We start from the raw sequence: 23081 nt of genomic DNA on the forward strand, positions 1-23081 counted from the left end.
TTATTAATTTGTAGACAAACTGGAATTAAAGCCAGACTAAGTCCGTGGCACAGATGGAACTTTCCAAACAGAAGATACATCTCCTTCGAATGGTGATATTTGGTTGAGTTGACAACCAAACACAATTCAATATCACTAAATATCATTACATTTTAAATCAACCAGAGCTTGAAATCCTATGCCTATTGTACTGTCTATTTTAGTTTAATTCTGTGTTGAATTCAAACAATTGATGTTGATGACTTTGCAAAGCCTAAATAGTGTAGGCCTAAACAGCATCATTGATGATTGATAAAGTATGGTCACATTTAATTTGGACTTGGCTAGTCTTAAACCTTAGATGGGAGACCAAGAGGTAGCTGTAGATTCATCAATTATCTAGTAGGTCCTAACCAGCTGTCACGCCCTGAATTTAGTTATATTTGTTTTCTTTGTTTTTTTGGTTAGGTCAGGGTGTGACAAGGTTGGTTTGTTTAGTTTTTGTATTGTCTAGGGGTTTTTGTCTTGTCTAGGGTTTTTGTTTGTCTATGGGGATTTTGTATGGTCTTGGGGTTTGTAGGTTTATGGTGGCCTGAGTTGGTTCCCAATCAGAGACAGCTGTTTCTCGTTGTCTCTGAGGAGCCTATTTAGGTTGCCATTTCCCATGTTGGTTTTGTGGGTAGTTATTTTCTGTTTTGTGTGTCTGCACCAGACAGAACTGTTTCGTTTGTTCCGCTTTGTTATTTTTTGTTCTAGCGTTCAGCTTTATTAAAAATCATGAACACGTACCACGCTGCACCTTGGTCTACTCCTTCTTCCTCAGACGAACATCGTTACACCAGCCTATAGTTTTTTTCTGATAGTGGATATAGCGTTGAAAAGTTGACGTTGTTTTAAAGGTACAAATTCAATATATTTTACACAAGGTTTGTCTATGTTGAAATTTGTTTGGCATGTTAACTTTTTTCAAATCTAATGTATTTTCCACATCACAATACGTTGATCATTTACGTTGAATCAACAGTGATTCAACCAGTTTGTGCCCAGTAGAAACCCCTCCCCCACTGCCAGAGAGAAAAGTGCCCAGTAAAGCCACTCATGCACCTGACCTCCTAGACCCCCTATTGGGAGGAGAAAGACTCTCTGTGAATGATGATGGGAGTGGTGTCTGCTCTACTCTGTTCTTGCCCCCCCCCCCCCCCCCCCTAATTAAGCTGTGCTAGGGAGGAGAGGAGAAGCGACTGGGGTGACCTCGACAGAGAAATTGAGTGGTTTACCCAGTGTTTATTAAAGGGGGAATCGTACGAAACAATGTGCTCATTGAGGGGAAATGATGGAAAAGATGATTATGATGTTACTTGCACGGTAATAGTTCAGACTGGCAGCACAGCTTCTGTAAACCCTTTACAACCCCCTTGCTTATACGTATGCATACCAGGGTTGGGGGCAATTACTTTCCAATTCAGTCAAGTCTGATAATCAACTAAAATTCAAATTCCACATTTGATCAATGATTCTCTATTAAAATAACGTGGAACTGACTGAATGGAAACGGAATTGACCCCAACCCTAATGCATACAGTGTCTTCGGAAAGTATTCAGACCCCTTGACTTTTTACCCATTTTGTTACGTTACATTCTAAAATGTATTGAATAAAAACAAATCCTCAGCAATCTACACACAATACCCCATAACGAGAAAGTGAAAACAGGTTTTTAGAAATGTTTGCACATTTATATAATAAAAATTTAAAAAAAGTCTTATTTACTTAAGTATTCAGACCCTTTGCTATGAGACTCAAAATTGAGCTCAGGTGCATCCTGTTTCCATTGATCATCCTTGAGATGTTTCTACAACTTGATTGGAGTCCACCTGTGGTAAATTCAATTGATTGGACACCATTATTATTAAATGGAAGTTTGGAACCACCTCTTCCTAGAGCTGGTCGCCCGGCAAAACTGAGCAATCGGGGGAGAAGGGCCTTGGTCAGGTAGGTGGCCAAGACCCCGATGGTCAGTCTGACAGAGCTCCAGAGTTCCTCTGTAGAGATGGGAGAACCTTCCAGAAGGACAACCACCAATCAGGCCTTTATGGTAGAGAGGCCAGACGGAAGCCACTCCTCAGTAAAAGGCATATGACAGCCCGCTTGGAATTTGACAAAAGGCACCTAAAGAGTCTCAAACCATGAGAAATAAAAGTCTCTGTTCTGATGAAACTCTTTGACCTGCATGCCAAGCGTCACATCTGGAGGAAACCTGGCACCATCCCTACGTTGAAGCATAGTGGTGGCAGAATCATGCTGGGTGGATGTTTTTCTGCAGCAGGCACAGAGATTAGTCAGGATCGAAGGATCGGCGCATAGTACAGAGAGATCCTTGATGAAAACCTGCTCCAGAGTTCTCAGGACCTCAGACTGGGGCGAAGGTTCACCATCCAACAGGACAACGAACATAAGCACACAGCCAAGACAATATAGGAGTGGCTTCGGGACAAGTCTCTGAATGTCCTTGAGTGGCCCAGCTAGAGCCCGGACTTAAACCTGATCTAACATCTCTGGAGAGACCTGAAAATATCTGTGCAGCAACGCTACCCATCAACCTGACAGAGCTTGAGAGGATCTGCAGAGAAGAACGGGAGAAACTCCCCAAATACAGGTGTGCCAAGCTTGTAGCATCATACCCAAGAAGACTCAAGGCTGTAATAGCTACCAAAGGTGCTTCAACAAAGTACTGAGTAAAGGGTACTGAATACAAACATTTCTAAAAACCTGTTTTAGCTTCGTCATTATGGGGTATTGTGTATAGATTGATGAGAAAATTGTTTATTTATTCAATCTTAGAATAAGGCTGTAACGTAACAAAATGTGGAAAAAGTAAAGGGGTCTGAATACTTTCCTTCAACACTACCCAACCATATAAAATACATATCTAACTATGGGTTGCCCTACTCTGCTCCTGGTGCATGGAAGAGACAGTTCACATGCCTTGTCTTGAACCTGAGACATACTTAGTCTGAATTGTTCCTCTTTCGCGTAATTTTGTCCTTGTTGGGTGTCGGAGGGTGGCGATCTATCAGAGCTTCAAAGGTAATCACAGGAACACTCTGGAGTGTCTTCGATTGGTGTGACAATCACAGTGATAGGCTGCTTTGTTGAAGAGAGTGAGATTGCATTAGAGATATACTGTAGCCGTACAAAGCGATTTAACCTTCTCCGTTCCTTTGCTCACATCAGGGCATGTATTCATAAAGCGTCTCAGAGTAGGAGTGCTGATCTAGGATCAGGTCTCCCCTATTATTCACTTCTCATTTAAAAGTCAAAACTGATCCCAGATCAGCACTCATACTCGGAGACACTTAAAATACAGGCCCCTGATATCAGCCCATTTAGGTTTTTCTTTCTAAGATCAAAGCACACGTCTACTCCTCACCAGATGTAAGGGTCCATTAATATTCAATAGGATCTTTGGGGGGTGGCTTATATAATGGATTCCTGCTTAACCAAATATAGAGCAGCTGGGTTATTGCTGTTTCAAATGTTCTCAATGTGTTTGTGTCTGAGACCAAATCACCTCTTAGCAGCTGAAATAATATCATCTTTCTGAACTCTCAGATTTGTGTTGAGGGTCCAACACGTGGCTTAAGCAGGGATAACCGAGGACTGTGTGTCTCCCCGCCTGGCTGCCTGTCTATTTTGAGATGGTTGTCTACTGCACATCCCCTACTGCTGCTTGGGGCGGTGTTTGCTCTTGATCCAGTTTCCGAGTCACTTCATTGTAGCAATCACCAAGGAGAGACTGGACAGTATAGGCTACCGCATGGGCCTCCGCAGAATCCTATGGAGTCCTTACAGACAGATAAAGAGAAAGAGAACCAAAAATAGAGGGACAGAGCTACAGACAGTATTCTCCACTGTGTGAGAAGAGAAAAACGATGCCCTGGACAAGAAACTAGGCCTGTTTTGTGAAAAGAGAGTGAGCAGAGGAGAGGAGAGAGGGTGATGGGCGTGGGAGAGGGAGAGGTGAAGAGAGCACGGTGCCAGTGTGGGAGTGCAGCTCATTCCTCCACTGACTAACACACAGCTACCATTTTCTCTCTTCAAAGGTCTGCTAACAATGTTCCTGTGTATTCAACTACCTCACAGCAAAGTTAAAGGTATCCATCAAACTTCCTTTACATATTGCTTCTGCTCCATAGCTAAAGCTGTGATTTGACGACAGTGAGTCACTTTGGATAAGAGCGTCCGCTATAACAGTTTAGAATCATATTTTGTAATGCTGCATAGCTTAATTCCTAAAACAAAGAATTCAAAGAAATAGCAAAAGGCATCTTCTATACACATATTTCATATAGTTTAGATAGTCTGCACTGTATTTCAATGTACATCTGCAACAAATCATTGGATAGCAAAGTGAAACCAAAACAAAACATTATGTATTCAGACCAATACAGTCATTATAAACAGTCTGAGACTTTCAAAGGCTTTGGAAGACTTCCATTGCCCTCAATCTAGTCCAAAGGTAGAGTCCCGCCTATCCTTATCATTTCAAAGTCACATCCTCGATCATCAAGGGAAGCCATTTTAATCATGACTGCTCACTCGAGCATAAGCCAGACTAACTACTAGGCAGACATTAATTCCCAATTTGGGGGACATATAGAACAAATGACAGCAGTAGCTGTATAGACAATATTTTACAGTGAATTGACATCAGTAGCTAGGTTTCCATCCAATTGGCGACAGACTTTCATGCGAATATTCTAGAATCCGCATGAAGAAAATATGCTCATTTTCTCACTTGTGGTGTTTCCACCAAATGGACTTGTGAGGATAAAAATCAGTGCGTGATGACGTAGTGCACACAAAACTGTACTTTTTCAGTAAAGTTTTCATGTACCGAATACAAATATAAAATTCGATTTTCAACTCTGTTTTGTCACGAAAACAGTTGCGTTAAATAGCATACAGGGCATTCGGAAAGTATTCAGACCCCTTGACTTTTTCCACATTTTGTTACGTTACAGGCTTATTCTAAAATTGATTAAATAGATTTTTTCCCTCATCAATCTACACACAATACCCCATAATGACAAAGCGAAAACAGGTTATTAGAAATATATATTAGAAACACACAGTTGAAGTCAGAAATTTACATACACCTTAGCCAAATACATTTAAACTCAGTATTTCACAATTCCTGACATTTAATCCTAGTAAAAATTCCCTGTCTTAGGTCAGTTAGGATCACCACTTTATTTTAAGAATGTGAAGTGTCAGAATAATAGTAGAGAGAATGATTTATTTCAGCTATTTTCTTTCATCACATTCCCAGTGGGTCAGAAGTTTACATACACTCAATTAGTATTTGGTTGCATTGGATCTCTAACTTGTTTAACTTGGGTCAACATTTCAGGTAGCCTTCCACAGAGCTTCCACAATAAGTTGGGTGAATTTTGGCTCATTCCTCTGACAGAGCTGGGTAACTGAGTCAGGTTTGTAGGCTCTTGCTCGCCACGATGCTTTTCCAGTTCTCTCGCCACACATTTTCTATAGGATTGAGGTCAGGGCTTTGTGATGGCCACTCCAATACCTTGACTTTGTTGTTGTTAAGCATTTTTGCCACAACTTTGGAAGTATGCTTGGGGTCATTGCCATCTATTTTGTGAAATGCACCAGTCCCTCCTGCAGCAAAGCACCCCACAACAATGATGCTGCACCCCTGTGCTTCACGTTGGGATGGTGTTCTTCGGCTTGCAAGACTCCCCTTTTCCTCCAAACATAACGATGGTCATTATGGCCAAACAGTTCTATTTTTGTTTCATCAGACGAGAAACATTTCTCCAAACAGTACGATCTTTGTCCCCATGTGCAGTTGCAACCGTTGTCTGGCTTTTTTTATGGCGGTTTTTGGAGCAGTGGCTTCTTCCTTGCTGAGCGGCCTATCAGGTTATGTCGATATAGGACTCGTTTTAACTGTGGTATAGATACTTGAAGGTAGGCCATGAATACCTCCACAGGTACCCTCCAATTGACTCCACAATGATGTCAATTAGCCTATCAGAAGCTTCTAAAGCCATGACATCATTTTCTGGAATTTTCCAAGCTGTTTAAAGGCACAGTCAACTTAGTGTATGTAAACTTTCTGACCCACTGGAATTGTGATAACAAGTGAATTATAAGTGAAATAATCTGTCTGTGAACAATTGTTGGAAAAATGACTTGTGTCATGCACAAAGTAGATGTCCTAACGAACTTGCCAAAACTATAGTTTGTTAATGACAAGAAATTTGTGGAGTGGTTGAAAAACAAGTTTTAATGACTCCAACCTAAGTGTATGTAAACTTCCGACTTCAACTGTAAAACATTATTGAACTAGACAAATTCAAAACACAAACATGATATGAACATGAACACGTGAACAAAATTCACTAATATTAGTAGAATATCAATATTAGCAAACTAATACATAGACATAATTAGAAGACTAGAAAACAGCTCTTTGCCAACAAAAAAAAAGACTACAAACAGACATTTGGGGAAGCACATTATACCGCATTGATATTCTCATTCTCCTGGATATGGCTATGGATATTATTAACCGTTACCTTCTTGGCCAAGACCATTAAATATCACTCAATAGCAGAGCACCAAAACCATTTCATTACAGCAAATGGTGGTCTGAGACAGAGGCTGTAAATAAATAAATATGTAAATACAATTATACAAAAAAACGAACTATTACAATTGAGGGTGTACTTGCTTATGTAATAACTAGATCTGGTTGAGTATCCACAGTTGGTTGCCAAGCGCAACCATCATTTGACAGTACAGGTGAGACTTGAGCGATGGCCTCGTAAAAACGTGTGTACATGACACCTGTCATCAACACCCGTGATGTGGATCCATTGCGCCTATCATATGTGTTTTACGTGTACTTTGTGTGTAAAGTAGCACATTACAGCTGGAGTACTGTGTAAGGGCTGTGTTATACATAAAAAGTATTTTATAGACTGTGCACCATAAGTTACAGTATATGGAGAGGCTAATGTAACCTTATGATAAACCAATAAACAACATACACAGACACATACTAATTTAGCTCAGAGATCGATACAGCGGATGGACTCAGGTGGCACTAGAACATGGATACTGCAACTAAAAACAGACAAAATTGGTTTGCTGCACCTCCATATTAGATTTCAGCACAGTTGTAAGCAAACCTGCTTCTAGTCTATTTTGGCAAAGATCCACCACCATATTTGACAGTAGGTATTGGGTTCTTTTCTGCTTATTCATTCTCATTTCGACGCCAAACCCACCACTGGTGTGAGTGGCGAAAGAGTTCTACTTGCATGTCATCTGACCAAAGTTCCAATAGTAGATACCCATAGACTTCCAGTCATTGCGCTAACGCTAGTTAGCATTGGCTAGCGAAACTACCTCTAACTTCCTCCATACTGGACACAGAGACATAAAAAATGGTATACACAAGTTCATCTGACTCTGGGGAAGTAGATAAAGGGCCTCATCACCAAAATCCCGAAGTATCCCTTTAAATATCTGCTCCGAATGAAGATTTAAAGATGTCTGCAGAAAGAACGGGGTGTCAGCTACGACATGAAACCTAGGGGAAGTGGATGTACATCTGGCAACAGAATTACATCATGGATCCCTGATCTGTACTCTACCGAAATGCATAATTGTGGATATTAATATAATGATCTAAATGATGATGTACCATGAATAGGTACACAAAGGTAGAAATATGCAATATCTTTATTTTGCATATTTGGGTATTATTCTACACACTTGCTATTATTGCAATGAGCTTCTCACCCAAAAAAGACCCCATTTGGTTGGTCCGGACCCGACCAAATCATAGATGTCTATGTTTCACAAGTTTGGACATCACAGTATAGTAGAGTACAACACAGTAGAGTAGAATTCAGTACAGTACAGTACATTATACTGTGCTCTACTCTAGTGTGCTCTACCTTACTGTGTGCTGTATAATGTGCTGTCCAAACTTATGAAACATAGACGACATCTATGATTGGTTGAGATTTGGTCCGGCCAGGGTCGATTGACCAAATTGTAACTACTTTTCATCGTCCATGGACGTCGGGTGTCGGTTGGTGCTCAGTGAGTGAGGATGCTTGTTACAGGAGGGTAGGTGTGAAAGAGAGAGAGAGAGAGAGAGAGAGAGAGAGAGAGAGAGAGCAGCAGAGAGAGAGAGAGAGAGAGAGAGGGAGAGGTTGTCCAGACTGTTTTCAGCCTTGCTTTGACCACTAGATGACAAAGACAAAAAACCTGTAATGAGATGAACATAACAGCATGCCAGTGAAAGGGAGGACAGTAGCAGACTTCCCATTGTAGCCAATTCAATTTAATCACTTAATAATTAATACTTGTTACTTCTGTGAACATTCATTATCCTCCCTCCTCATGAGGGAACGAAATTAGAAAATATCTTAACGATATGTGGGTTTTTGCAAATGGAATTACAAGGCAATGCTCTTAAACTCTATCGAAGGCAAATCATTTCTCAAAAACTAAATAGAATTATTGATGTCAGTTGGCAGGGGTCTTTACTTGACCATTATTGTGATTTGATGAATCAAAGCCTTACTTCTTCCTAATTTTTGAAAAACGTATATCATTTTTTTTTTACATTTGGAAGAAGTAAAGGCTCTGATTTCTGGTCAAACAGATGGAAAAGGGGTCTTACACAGCATCTACCAGAAACGCGTACAACATGTGTGATCTTAAACGTTGTTAACCTAGCTAGGTTCATTGTTTACCTAGCTAGCTAGCTATATGTCTTAAGCTGTGTGCTTAAGATACAGCTACAGCTCCACCCATACATTCACAGACCAGTTTTTCCCAAATCCGTCCTCGAGTTCCCCCGACAGCACACATTTTAATTGTAGCCCCGGACAAAAAGATCTGATTCAACTTGTCAAGGGCTTGATGATTAGTTGACAAGTAGGAAATACAAAGACATATAGTGTGCTGTTAGCTAGCTGGCAGTAGCAGACAGTAGCAGACTTCCCATTGTAGCCAATTCAATTAATCACTTAATAATTAATACTTGTTACTTCTGTGAACTTTCATTATCCTCCCTCCTCATGAGGGAACGAAATTAGAAAATATCTTAACGATATGTGGTTTTTTGCAAATGGAATTACAAGGCAATGTTTCTTAAACTTATCGAAGGCAAATCATTTCTCAAAAACTAAATAGAATTATTGATGTCAGTTGGCAGGGTCTTTACTTGACCATTATTGTGATTTGATGTAATCAAAGCCTTTACTTTTCCTAATTTTTGAAAAACTAATCATTTTTTTTTTACATTTGGAAGAAGTAAAGGCTCTGATTTCTGGTCAAACAGATGGAAAAAGGGTCTTACACAGCATCTACCAGTAAACGTCTTACACATGTGTGATCTTAAACGTTGTTAACCTAGCTAGGTTCATTGTTTACCTAGCTAGCTAGCTATATGTCTTAAGCTGTTGCTTAAGATACAGCTACAGCTCCACCCATACATTCACAGACCAGTTTTTCCCAAATCCGGTCCTCGAGTTCCCCCGACAGCACACATTTTAATATGTAGCCCCGGACAAAAAAGATCTGATTCAACTTGTCAAGGGCTTGATGATTAGTTGACAAGTAGGAAATACAAAGACATATAGTGTGCTGTTAGCTAGCTGGCTCCCTAGCGGAGGTTTTTATTCATTTCCCAGAGCTGTTGTCTTTTCTAGTTAGAGCCTAATGTTAGGCATTGTTGGCACTTTGTTCATTGTCGTTTAACTAGCTAACGTTAGCTGGCTGGCTCGTTAGCTAACGTTACGTGTGTACAACACCCGTTGAATATGGGTGTTGTCAGTAAAAGCATAATGAAATTGTTGCCAGCAGAGGTAAACAAATCATCGGCCAAACAAAATGGGTGGGGCTAAAGCTTCAGAGGGTGTGAACGATGCCAGAGCTCTTCACTAGATACCAAAACATTCAAAGGTGATTTTCTCAAAAGTGAGTTTACAAGTTGATCACTTTCAAAGCAGAATTACTTTCCCATTGTTTCCTCAAATGCAGTGCATGATGTACCATTTTGTAGCTCTGAGTCTCTACTTTTATCCAATGTAAAAAACACCATTTCACATTTTCCTACATAAGACCGAATCCAGGTGGTGAGTCACATATGCCTTCATTTCTCAAAAATATAGACTCTTAGCTTTCAATATTTTTGAAAAAGGCTCAGTGCCGTTATCCTCGCAAGGTGAGGTGTTGAAAACAGGGGTGTCCATTTTTTTAACAAAATCTCTTTCTCTGAGCAATTGTATTAGTATAAAATAAAACAATTTGCCCCCAAAATTGGAGCATACAATATAGCTCAGTATTTGAACAATTTAATAGTCATTTTAGTGTTAATTTTTGACACCTGTATTTATACATACACAGCATATATACACATATACTACATTAAAGGGATAATTCACCAAAATTGCAGTCTATGGAGGACAAGGTATGACAACAATACATGCTTTGGTTTAGTTTACCTGGCCACTGCTTCATGTGCTATTTTTGTGCCACAAATGTTAGCATTTGAAACAGTGGCCAGGTAAACAAAACCAAAGCATGGATTGCTGTCATTACTTCTCCATAGACTGCTAAGAGGGTAAGGAAACCAATAGGTAATTTGGGTGAACTATCCTTTAAGACATAAAGATACAGCTACAGCTCCACCCATACATTCACAGACCAGTTTTTCCCAAATCCGGTCCTCGAGTTCCCCCGACAGCACACATTTTAATTGTAGCCCCGGACAAAAAGATCTGATTCAACTTGTCAAGGGCTTGATGATTAGTTGACAAGTAGGAAATACAAGTAAGGAATACCTAGGATAGGATAAAGTAATCCTTCTAACCCCCCCCCCCTTAAAAGAGTTAGATGCACTATTGTAAAGTGGTTGTTCCACTGGATATCATAAGGTGAATGCACCAATTTGTAAGTCGCTCTGGATAAGAGCGTCTGCTAAATGACTTAAATGTAAAAAAAAAAAAAAAGTAGAATCAGGTGTGCTTGTCCGGAGCCACTACAAAAACATGTACTGGTAGTGGTACTGGTGGACCGGAGTTTGGAAACATTGACATAGACCACCTGCCTTCTCCCCTACCAGTTAAAGCTAAACCCCTCACTGAGCATGCTGAGTAGAGCGAGAAAGACACAATTTCAACCCAGACATGCACATAAAAACACTATAAGCGTATCCTTTTTCTGCCTGACCATCCACAACAATCCGTCTTTTGTTTTGAGCAACGCAATAATCAGCGGAGAGAGAGAAGGCGAGAGAAAGGAAAGCCTTGTTGTTAGCTACATCTGCTAAATGACACACACACACAACCACCACTCCCCCAGAGCAAAAACAAACATTTTGCCAAAACTAACACTAACACCCACCCCCCCCCCAACCCCCATTTTGCCCAAAGCCCTGTTATTTGGGTGCTGGATGCACTTAACTAGCCGATGAGAATCATTATTAGTGTATGGGCTAATTATCTTGTTAGGGGAGGAAGAAGGGTGAATTACAGATAGGGAGTCTATTTTGGGGGGTGATTCACCCCCTCCCTCTTTACACAGAACAATACGCAATCACACAAATATCACTCCTCCACGCTCTGTTCTGCCCCAACACAAGAGCAGCAGTCACAACAGCAAACCTATCTTTTACCGGCGAGTACAAAATGCCTTCACATAGGTAGCCATAGAACTTGAGTCCAATCAGAACAGGCACGACGAACAGGTTGCTTCGTGGTGCTGGTGTTAAGCACCATACAAAAACACACATTCAAACCAATCTGGATAGGTCTGCTTTTTCCCTTATCAAATGGTAACTTCTCACGTACCGTCATCCTTTTTAGGATGCATTTAGTTCTCCTTTGAAGAGCCACCGGCCGGGTTACAAAGAGCCCTAATCTGGGAGTTCTGGTTCCTTTGTGCCTCGGTTGGCGGATGGTGTGGTGGTGATGGAGAGATGGGGAGGGAGAGGCTTTGCTTTCCCTGTTCTCTCTCTCGCCTCTCCCCAGCAGCTCTGAGTAGCACAGCCAGGTAGACAGACACACACACACACACTGCTGCGCATACACACACTGCTGCGCATACACACACTCGCCACCGCACACACTCATGCTCTCTCACACACACACACACACACACACACAGTGCCGCACTCCCTAACAGGTCCAGACCCTTTCAGAAAACAAGGGGACTGCCAACAAGACACACCAGCCCAGAGGAAGACGAACATTATTGTAGGAAACAAGCCAGGTAAAGCCAGCAGATAGTGATCAAGGCTAGTAGGAAGCATGCATCTATAGTGCACACATCTATAGTGCCTGCCTCTAACACATGAGGGGATGAGCTAGCTAGTAACTACAACACACCAGCCATGGAGGCAGAGCACACACACAAATTACATGCAAGCTAAAATCCAGAGAATGACACTGCCGTCAAATCGATTGTCAGCGGTGGATAGATGGATCGATGGATAGAGAGATGGAGAGATTGCTCACCTGTGTCCTTCCTCCGTTTCTTTCTGCCTCCTTCAGCACATTATCCTGGCTGGTGTGTACGTCGAACCGGCAAGGAAACGTAGCTACATCCCCTCCTCTCTCGCTGTCCTCTCTCACCGACGTCGCTCTTCTTCTCTCGGTGATTTATTTAATTATTTCCTCTCTCTCTGCCTGCCTCCCCCTCCTCCCTCCCTGTAGCACAGTTGCTACAGCTGTCAGTGTTGCCTTTTTTTTGTGGCTATTTAATTCCCTGTTTCTCTCTCTTTCTGACGCCTCTCCTCCTCTGTCGACTGCTTTTCTTTTGGAGGAACTAATGTGCAGCAAGGGACAAAAGGAGGGAGTGCCTTGAACATTAAGAACCGATATTGTACGGTACAGTGATCTCTCTCTCTCTCCCTCCCTATCCCTCTATCGTTCTCTTTCTCTCTCTAAGACATCTCCTCCTGATGTAGCCAGGCATGGGGGTAGTGGTGCTAGCACTAGCGGTGGAGCATTCGTCCCCGGAGACACAGTGGTACACAGCTGAGGCTGCTGGGAAAACGCGACATGGATGCGGCGTTGAGTACGGAAGGTGGTGCGAGAACCACTGGAGAGCCCGGTGCAACCTCCGCCTGAGCGCATCCGGGCTTTCAACGCCACCCCCTCCTCCCTCCTCCTCCCTCCTCATCCAACACAGAGGGGGGTCTGTTCACACTCCCAGGGCCCAGCCGAGTGCTCAACTAAAGGCTCACACAACGAGCCTGACAAGGCCGGATCAGTAAGCCAGCTAGCGCGCTCCGTTTGGAGGGAGAAGAAGCCTTGTCTTTTGTTGTGAGCTGCGTGTTTTGATTAGGTCTGTGAGGAGACAAGCTAGCATAGGCCCTAATGTACTGCAGACTATAGGCTGTGACAAATCAAACGGAGAGAAGTGCTATAGCAAAAGCCGGAGAATGTAGACCAACTTTAAACGTTTATACTTATACCATTTTATACCACTTTATACCATTTTTATAGTGTATAATTAATCTTGAATCTGGCATCTGCCAATCAATATTCTCCAAAGAGCAAATATTCCGACCGTGAAGACATGTTCTATTCTGTACCATGCTGTGTAGTGAGTGTATTCATCACTGGTTAGTGAGAAATACATGTCTAATACAGCGAGTACATCTATTTATCTATTGGGCTTTTGGCGCAGAGGGGTAAAAGGCTTATAAATAAATTATAGTGATGCTACAGTCAGTGTGAGGTCGTCCACAAAATAACAGGGGGGAGAGACAAGTATTTAGAGTGGTTGTTTACCACGTTCATTAATAAACAACATTCACCTTAAAGAGCAATTTGCAGCTCAAACAATAAGATCAGCATCATCTAAGATGGGGCTGGAGAAATGTAGCCACTCTTAAATTCATAGACAGGGCTATGGATGACCATTCATGGTATATAAAATGAATGGTTTAACCATGTTTTGAGGGTATACAGTGTGAAACAAGCTTGAATTGTGGATTCTGATGGAGTATGACAGTTGAACTAAGCTCATGATGTTATATTCTTTGAAAATCAATGCAGGTCGAATAGCGGTTAAGAGCGTTGCGCCACTAACCGAAAGGTCGCTGGTTTGACTCCCCGAGCTGACTAGGTGAAACAATCCGCCAATGTGCCCTTGAGCAAGGCACTTAACCCTAGTCGCCATAACCCTAGTCGCCATAAATAATGGCTGATCCCTGGCCATGACCCCACTCTCTGAGGGCGTCTCAGTGGGAGTGTGATATTCACCCCCAAAAATATTCCAATTCCCATGTGTATAATACAGACGTGTACATCTGTGAAGTAGGACAAATGTAAGCAACCACCTAATTATTATTATATATCATTAATTTAAAAAGTGTAAATATGGATGTACCAATCGCATATTGTCCCTTTAATGCATATTCATTTCCGTCTTTGAAGAACCAGAAAAATCCAAAGGAAAAGACAATAACTGCTTGTACAATACTCTGATTCTGAAATACAGTGACCATGCCTGAATATTTTAAGAGATACACCAATAGGTTTGCTAAACGGACTGTTATTGAAGTCTGGGTTGAGTTTGCAGTTGAAAAAAAATCTGCCATCGAAAAATTCCAGGCGAACTCCCTTGGGATTCCATAATGACGGCCTGTAGTATTTCCAAACAAATTCCCAATTATGGGAAACGTCCGGAAATATATGGTGGCCCCACCCAGACCAGGGACTTAATTGCATTGACTAAAAATACATTCCTGATTATCTCACTTTCTCCTTTTCCTACTAGCCAAAGAGATGTCTGCATACAATAACAGAGATATGACAGAGACCCTGCCTGGCCCTCATACACTCCAGACTAACCCCCATTATCACATAATAAATTACTCAAAATGGGGGGGACTTAGTCATAATGTCCTTATAAGACGTGAAATAAGTACCTACAGTACTGTACGAACCCCTCATAATGTCCTTATAAGACGTGAAATAAGTACCTACAGTACTGTACGAACCCCTCATAATGTCATTATAAGACGTGATACTATATTTCCAAGGTCCTTATAATACATGATAGGGGCCACCAAAAGAACCATATAGCTCTTCACAAGCTACTCTATGTACAAGCCCACTACATACTGAAATCAGCTCACTTACATAAGCATAAACGTGAAATAAGTACCTACAGATACTGATGACACAACCCCTCATATAATGTCATTATAAGACGTGAAATAAAGTACCTACAGTACTGTGCGAACCCCTCATAATGTCATTATAAGACGTAAATAAGTACTATACGTCTAAGACGTGAGCGAACCCTCATAATGTCATTATAAGACTTAAATAAGTACCCACGTACTGCATACGAACCCCTCATAATGTCATTATAAGACGTGAAATAAGTACCTACAGTACTGTACGAACCCCTCATAATGTCATTATAAGACGTGAAATAAGTACCTACAGTACTGTGCGAAACCTCTCATAATGTCATTATAAGACGTGAAATAAGTGACTGTGCGAACCCCTCATATGTCATTATAAGACTTGAAATAAGTACCTACAGTACTGTACGAACCCCTCATAATGTCATTAAAGACTTGAAATAAGTACCTACAGTACTGTACGAACCCCTCATAATGTCATTATAAGACGTGAAATAAGTACCTACAGTACTGTACGAACCCCTCATAATGTCATTATAAAGACGTGAAATAAGTACCTACAGTACTGTGCGAACCCCTCATAATGTCATTATAAGACTTTAAATAAACCTAAGTACTGTACGAACCCCTCATAATGTCTTATAAGACTTTAAATAAGTACCTACAGTACTGTACGAACCCCTCATAATGTCATTATAAGACTTTAAATAAGTACCTACAGTACTGTACGAACCCCTCATAATGTCATTATAAGACGTGAAATAAACCTACAGTACTGTACGAACCCCTCATAATGTCATTATAAGACTTAAATAAGTACCTACAGTACTGTACGAACCCCTCATAATGTCATTATAAGACTTAAATAAGTACCTACAGTACTGTGCAACCCCTCATAATGTCATTAAAGACGTGAAATAAGTACCTACAGTACTGTACGAACCCCTCATAATGTCATTATAAGACTTGAAATAATACCTACAGTACTGTGCAACCCCTCATAATGTCATTATAAGACTGAATAAGTACCTAGTACTGTACGAACCCCTCATAATGTCATTATAACGTGAAATAAGTACCTACAGTACTGTACGAACCCCTCATAATGTCATTATAAGACGTGAAATAAGTACCTACAGTACTGTACGAACCCCTCATAATGTCATTATAAGACGTGAAATAAGTACCTACAGTACTGTACGAACCCCTCATAATGTCATTATAAGACTTTAAATAAGTACCTAAGTACTGTACGAACCCCTCATAATGTCATTATAAGACTTTAAATAAGTACCTACAGTACTGTACGAACCCCTCATAATGTCATTATAAGACTTTAAATAAGTACCTACAGTACTGTACGAACCCCTCATAATGTCATTATAAGACGTGAAATAAGTACCTACAGTACTGTACGAACCCCTCATAAGTTCATTATAAGACTTTAAATAAGTACCTACAGTACTGTACGAACCCCTCATAATGTCATTATAAGACGTGAAATAAGTACCTACAGTACTGTCGAACCCCTCATAATGTCATTATAAGACGTGAAATAAGTACCTACAGTACTGTGCGAACCCCTCATAATGTCATTATAAGACTTTAAATAAGTACCTACAGTACTGTACGAACCCCTCATAATGTCATTATAAGACTTTAAATAATACCTACAGTACTGTACGAACCCCTCATAATGTCATTATAAGACGTGAAATAAGTACCTACAGTACTGTACGAACCCCTCAATGTCATTATAAGACTTTAAATAAGTACCTACAGTACTGTACGAACCCCTCATAATGTCATTATAAGACGGAAATAAGTACCTACAGTACTGTACGAACCCCTCATAATGTCATTATAAGACTTTAAATAAGTACCTACAGTACTGTACGAACCCCTCATAATGTCATATAAAGACGTGAAATAAGTACCTACATACTGTGCGAACCCCTCATAATGTCATTATAAGACTTTAAATAAGTACCTACAGTACTGTGCAACCCCTCATAATGTCATTATAAGACTTTAAATAAGTACCAACATACTGTACGAACCCCTCATAATGTCATATTAAGACGTGAAATAAGTACCTACAGTACTGTACGACCCCTCATAATGTCATTATAAGACGTTAAATAAGTACCTACAGTACTGTACGAACCCCTCATATGGCATTATAAGACGGAAATAAGTACCTACAGTACTGTACGAACCCCTCATAATGTCATTATAAAGACGTGAAATAAGTACCTACAGTACTGTACGAACCCCTCATAATGTCCTTATAAGACTTTAAATAAGTACCTACAGTACTGTACGAACCCCTCATAATGTCATTATAAGACGTGAAATAAGTACCTACAGTACTGTACGAACCCCTCATAATGTCATTATAAGACTTTAAATAAGTACCTACAGTACTGTGCGAACCCCTCATAATGTCCTTATAAGACTTTAAATAAGTACCTACAGTACTGTACGAACCCCTCATAATGTCATTATAAGACGTGAAATAAGTACCTACAGTACTGTACGAACCCTTTCATAATGTCATTATAAGACGTGAAATAAGTACCTACAGTACTGTACGAACCCCTCATAATGTCATTATAAGACTTTAAATAAGTACCGTGCGAACCCCTCATAATGTCTTATTATCATCTTACAATAATCCTGAGTTGTTAACAGCTTGCTTGAGCTTGTTGAAAACTTAAAGATACATCATATTATGAGTGATAATAAAACATAAAGGCATCAAAACAACTTGCTATACCTCATTATACTCATTATACCTGTTGGCTGACAGGTTTCTATTCTGTCGTCAACTTCCATTGTCCTCTGAGAGTTGCGCCGTATTTTCACACTGCTAGTATTTTATCTGACATAATCACCAGAACAACTCCTCCTCCTCCTCAACTCCAGCAGCATGCCATGTCTGCCAGGGTGAAACGTTCAGATTGAAGATAGAGAAATGCTCTGCCTCTTCTCCATACATTACATTTCTACCTGGAATTACCCAGAGGACCATCACTTCAAAGACGTTCTGGAGCTTTCTATTCAACCTGAAAAGTATCTAGAAATACAGTAAATGTCTCCATCTGGAGCAGTTCTATATGTGTCTTTGTCAAAATCAACCACTTAAATCAGTAATTCAACCAATCAATCAACCCAACCAAGGAACACTACATTCTACACCCTGTAGAACAAACCCACATATTCCACCTAAAGAGAGCCTACTACACGTGTAATATGACGGACAGCTAAGAGACAGACCCTCAGACACTGCTGCACCCAGGTGGACACACCCTCAGTCTCACACACCGACATAGTGCAACTGCACCACTACGACCTAACGTATCAGTAGAGTCCCCTCCCCCCTCCTCCCCTGAGCCAATAGGAAGGCTATTTCAAGGACAATTTCCTGTTTTTTTCCTCTTCCTCTTCCCTCACTCCTCCATGGCCACAGCAGCATTGAGCCAACCCTCTCATACAAAAGCACTGAAAGACTACTGTAGATAGCAATATCTACTGTAACATACCTAAACAAACTCATTGTCTCTGTAGCACAGAGAACACAAACATAAAACATGGTCCTTACAGATGCATGGACAACAATATACAGAATACATCACATGCTATATGATTACGTATGCACAGAACACAGCAGCATATAAATCACCATACACACACACACATTCAATGATTGCATGTATGTATATTACCTACAGACTGGCGGTCAGCGTCCGGTAACTGTGCTCTCCACATAGAGCAAAGGAAGGGTATGCTGTCTCTGGACAGAGCACAGGCATCCCTTATAACACACACACACTCACCAACGCACACACACTCACCAACACACACGCTGGTGCACTAGCCGGCAAAACATGCTGGCACAGCAGCATATATGCACTATAGACAACCTGATAGAGAGGGATAGAGAGAGAGCGAGAGATGCCATGATATACCACACAGCAAGAGGGACTATAGGGTGACTTACAAGACATTTAGGTCAGTTATGTTTATCTTCTACGTTAACCATTCTTTAACAATTAGAGAAAGTGATTCTCCTTTCCAACATTAGCTAAGAGGTTAACATGCACACCATCATATTGCCTCTCTGTGATGCTGAGAATAGAAAACCCAAACCAGAGGAGTCATCAACACAGACATTTAAAGAATACTGTGTCTCAGTATCAGCGCCAGGGAATGTCAGAAGAAATGGAGAGAGAGATAATGTCTCGTGGATAGATGCACTTAACATAACTGGCATTGTACAGTAGTATCGGTCAACAGACTGTAGGATGCAAGAACTAACTAGAAAACTTTGTTCCAGTGCACAGATTTTTCGTAACTGATTAGTTGGACAAATCACTATTTTGCAGGTGTTCGCATTCACTTGTCCGTAACTTGCAGAGAGGGTGTGGGAGCTACGACCCCGCTTCCGCTCCTCGTTCGAATAACTTTTCTAAAATGTCTCTGCCTGAAACGAATTGAGAATCTGACACAGTTACGCAAGATTTTAGTTCTGGCTTTCTGAGATGAAGAGATGAAAGAGGAAATAGAGGGAGAGAAACCATAGGTGTCAAAGGGAATAGAAAAAAAGTAGAAAGGAAGAGGGAAAAGAAGAGGGGGAGAGAATGTGCAGGAGTCAGCAGTGAGCTGAAGACGTCACCACCCTTTTGAGCGAGAGGAGTGTTAAAACCATGACACTTCATAGAAGGGAATGCTCTGGAACTAAGATGTGCTTCACTTTACCGGGTTGCTTCAGAAAACGTTTGAGTCATGTTCAGCCGGTCTGCTGTGCGTGTGCACAGGACCATTTTGACATCATAGAAGTCAAAGAGAAAGTTGAATCTTTATCATTAAAGTGCATTTACTGATATAGAAGCACCCGCGTCCTCTAAGAGTGACTAAATATTTTTGTGTACCTAGCTTTGTCTTGATTTCATGCTCATTGGTTAAACGTATATACAATGCATTTCGGAAAGTACTCAGACCTTCACTTTTTCCACATTTTGTTACGTTACAGCCTTATTTTTCCTCATCAATCGAAACGCAATACCCCATAATGACAAAGCAAAAACTGTTTTTTAGAAATGTTTGTAAACATAAGTATTCAGACCCTTTACTCAGTACTTTGTTGAAGCACCTTTGGCAGCGATTACAGCCTTGAGTTTTCTTGGGTATGACGCTACAAGGTTGGGGTGGCAGGTAGCCTGGTGGTTAGAGCATTGGGCCAGTAACCGAAAAGTTGCTAGATCGAATCCCTGAGCTGACAAGGTAAAAATCTGTAGTTTTTCCCCTGAACAAGGAAGTTAACCCACTGTTCCTAGGCCGTCATTGTAAATAATAATTTGTTCTTAACTGACTTGCCTAGTTAAATAAAGGTAAAATAAATAAATAAATAAATAAACACTTGTATTTGGGGAGTTTCTCCCATTCTTTCAAGCTCTGTTAGATTGGATGGGGAGCGTCGCTGCACAGCTATTTTCAGGTCTCTCCAGAGATGATCGGATTCAAGTCCGGGCTCTGGCTGGGCCACTCAAGGACATTCAGAGACTTGTCCCGAAGCCACTCCTGCATTTTCTTGGCTGGGTGCTTAGGGTTGTTGTCCTGTTGGAAGGTGAACCTTCACCCCAGTCTGAGGCCCTGAGTGCTCTGGAGTAGGTTTTCATTAAGAATCTCTCTCTACTTTTCTCTCTGTACATCCCCACAGCATGATGCTGCCACCACCATGCTTCACCAGAGGGATGGTGCAAGATTTCCTCCAGACGTTACGCTTGGCATTCAGGCCAAAGAGTTCAAACTTCGTTTCTTGACAAACTCCAAGCGGGCTGTCATGTGCCTTTTACTGTAGAGTGGCTTCCGTCTGGCCACTCTACAAGAAAGGCCCGATAGGTGGAATGCTGCAGAGATGGTTGTCTTTCTGGAAGGTTCTCCCATCACAGAGGAACTCTGGAGCTTTGTCAGAGTGACCATTGGATTCTTGGTCACCTCCCTGACCAAGCCCCTTCTCCCCCGATTGCTCAGTTTGGAAGAGTCTTGATGGTTCCAAACTTCTTCCATTTAAAAATGATGTGTGTTCTTGGGGACCTTCAATGCTGCAGAAATTCTTTGGTACCCTTCCCCATATCTGTGCCTCGATCCTGTCTCGAGGGCTCTACGGCCAATTCCTTCGACCTCATGACTTGGTTTTTGCTCTGACATGCACTGTCAACTGTGGGACCTTATATAAACAGGTGTGTGCTTTTCCAAATCATGTCCAATCAACTGAATTACCACAGGTGGACTCCAATCAAGTTGTAGAAACATCAAGGATAATCAATGGAATGAGGATGCACCTGAGCTCAATTTCGAGTCTATTAGCAAAAGGGTCTGATTTAATACATTTGCAAACATTTCTAAAAACCTGTATTCGCTTTGTCATTATGGGGTATTGTGTGTAGATTGATGAGTAAAAAAATAGATTTTAATACATTTTAGAATAAGGCTGTAATGTAAAAAGTGGAAAAAGTGAAGGGGTCTGAATACTTTGCGAATGCACTGTATAGCGACCGTATGCTTTTATTTTGTATCGTGGATTCTATGCACAGTATAGTATAATAACATAGTTGCTAGCCTATTAAGCCCCTGAGGAAATCAAGAGACGTAAGTGGTGGCCGGCTGTCTTTCTAACATCTGCAGTCAATGAACAGATCAATTGGCAGTAATTGCATATTCCCCATTTGGAACCCTTGAGGACCGATATTGAGTATGTACAGGCTGGTGAACTAGGCTAACCTCTGTTTGTTTGCAGGGAATTTCGAGAGACGTATGGGACGAGACAGTGTGAGGGAACAGCTTCTAATGTGACTCTTTCTTCTTGGTCAGGGGTTTCCAAACTCTTTCACTCGGGGCCCCTCTTCCAGCATTGGGGGACATTTCGCAGGCACCATGTCTATTTCTATGGGCACAAGCACTGTTTATGACACAAACTGTTCACACCCCTCATTTTGCAGTTTTAAAGCTCATTTTCTTTCAATTCTATACATTTTGCTATGTCTAATGTGTATTCATTTGTTATTTGAGTGACAAAACAATTACAACAATATCAATGGGCTAAAAGAACTAAAGAAAAAAAACAGCTGACATGGGCCAGTTGATCTGGAAGTTTCTGACAAATTGTAAATATCTCTCTAAGGTATGCAAAGACTAACCATGACAAGAGGAACTGATGATGCACTACCCAATTTCAAAATTGCATCTTGTACATTCTATTATTAAAACTTTCAAGAGCAAGTTTAAAGCCAGACGCCGACCCCTCGCGTGCCCCACAGTTTGGGAATCACTGTTCTAGGTGGTCTAATTTTCTGTGACAGCCAGACAAGCAGTGTTGTCAAACACCTTGTATCCAGGGTGCCTTGGTTTCTCCCTCAGAGGACAGGATGAGGAATCTGAACTGCCAGTTAGTGGCATAAACACTGAACACCACAGAGGTAGAGGAGCATGCCATGTTACAGTACAAAAGAGTGAAGGAAAGGTGGTTAACTAACTATAAATAACTTAATTGTTTCATTTCACAGTCAACTATTAAATTAATTAACAATCAGTTAGCTAGTGCTAATACTCTTGTTTGTTTGCTAGCTAGCTACAGAAAGCTGCTTCACGCCTCTAAAAATAACGTGAATTTACGGATTGTTAGCCCTGTTAGCATGTTATCACCTCCGGCGAAACCAGGTGTAATACATGTGTATAATATGTAGCACTAGTACTCACGGTCTTCTCCTGGACATGGCATACCTGGCTTCACTGGGATACTGGGGAAGACTGCAAGAGAATGATGAACGACAACTATGAATATCCAGAGACATGCCCAATCTAAACCTCTGAACATACTGACT

The 23081-nt window shown here is 41.1% G+C and overlaps 1 protein-coding gene across 1 annotated transcript in view; it reads right to left on the reverse strand.

Moving 5' to 3' along the window:
• LOC111977153 (protein kinase C, zeta) overlaps positions 1-23081 on the reverse strand; it is a 138742-nt gene that overhangs the window by 92568 nt on the left and 23093 nt on the right. The window contains 1 exon segment of the mRNA XM_024006473.2: positions 22957-23007. Coding sequence (XP_023862241.1) covers positions 22957-23007 — 51 coding nt within the window.

This window comes from Salvelinus sp. IW2-2015, linkage group LG17 (assembly GCF_002910315.2).
Source record: "Salvelinus sp. IW2-2015 linkage group LG17, ASM291031v2, whole genome shotgun sequence".
In the NCBI taxonomy this organism is placed as follows: Eukaryota; Metazoa; Chordata; class Actinopteri; order Salmoniformes; family Salmonidae; genus Salvelinus; species Salvelinus sp. IW2-2015.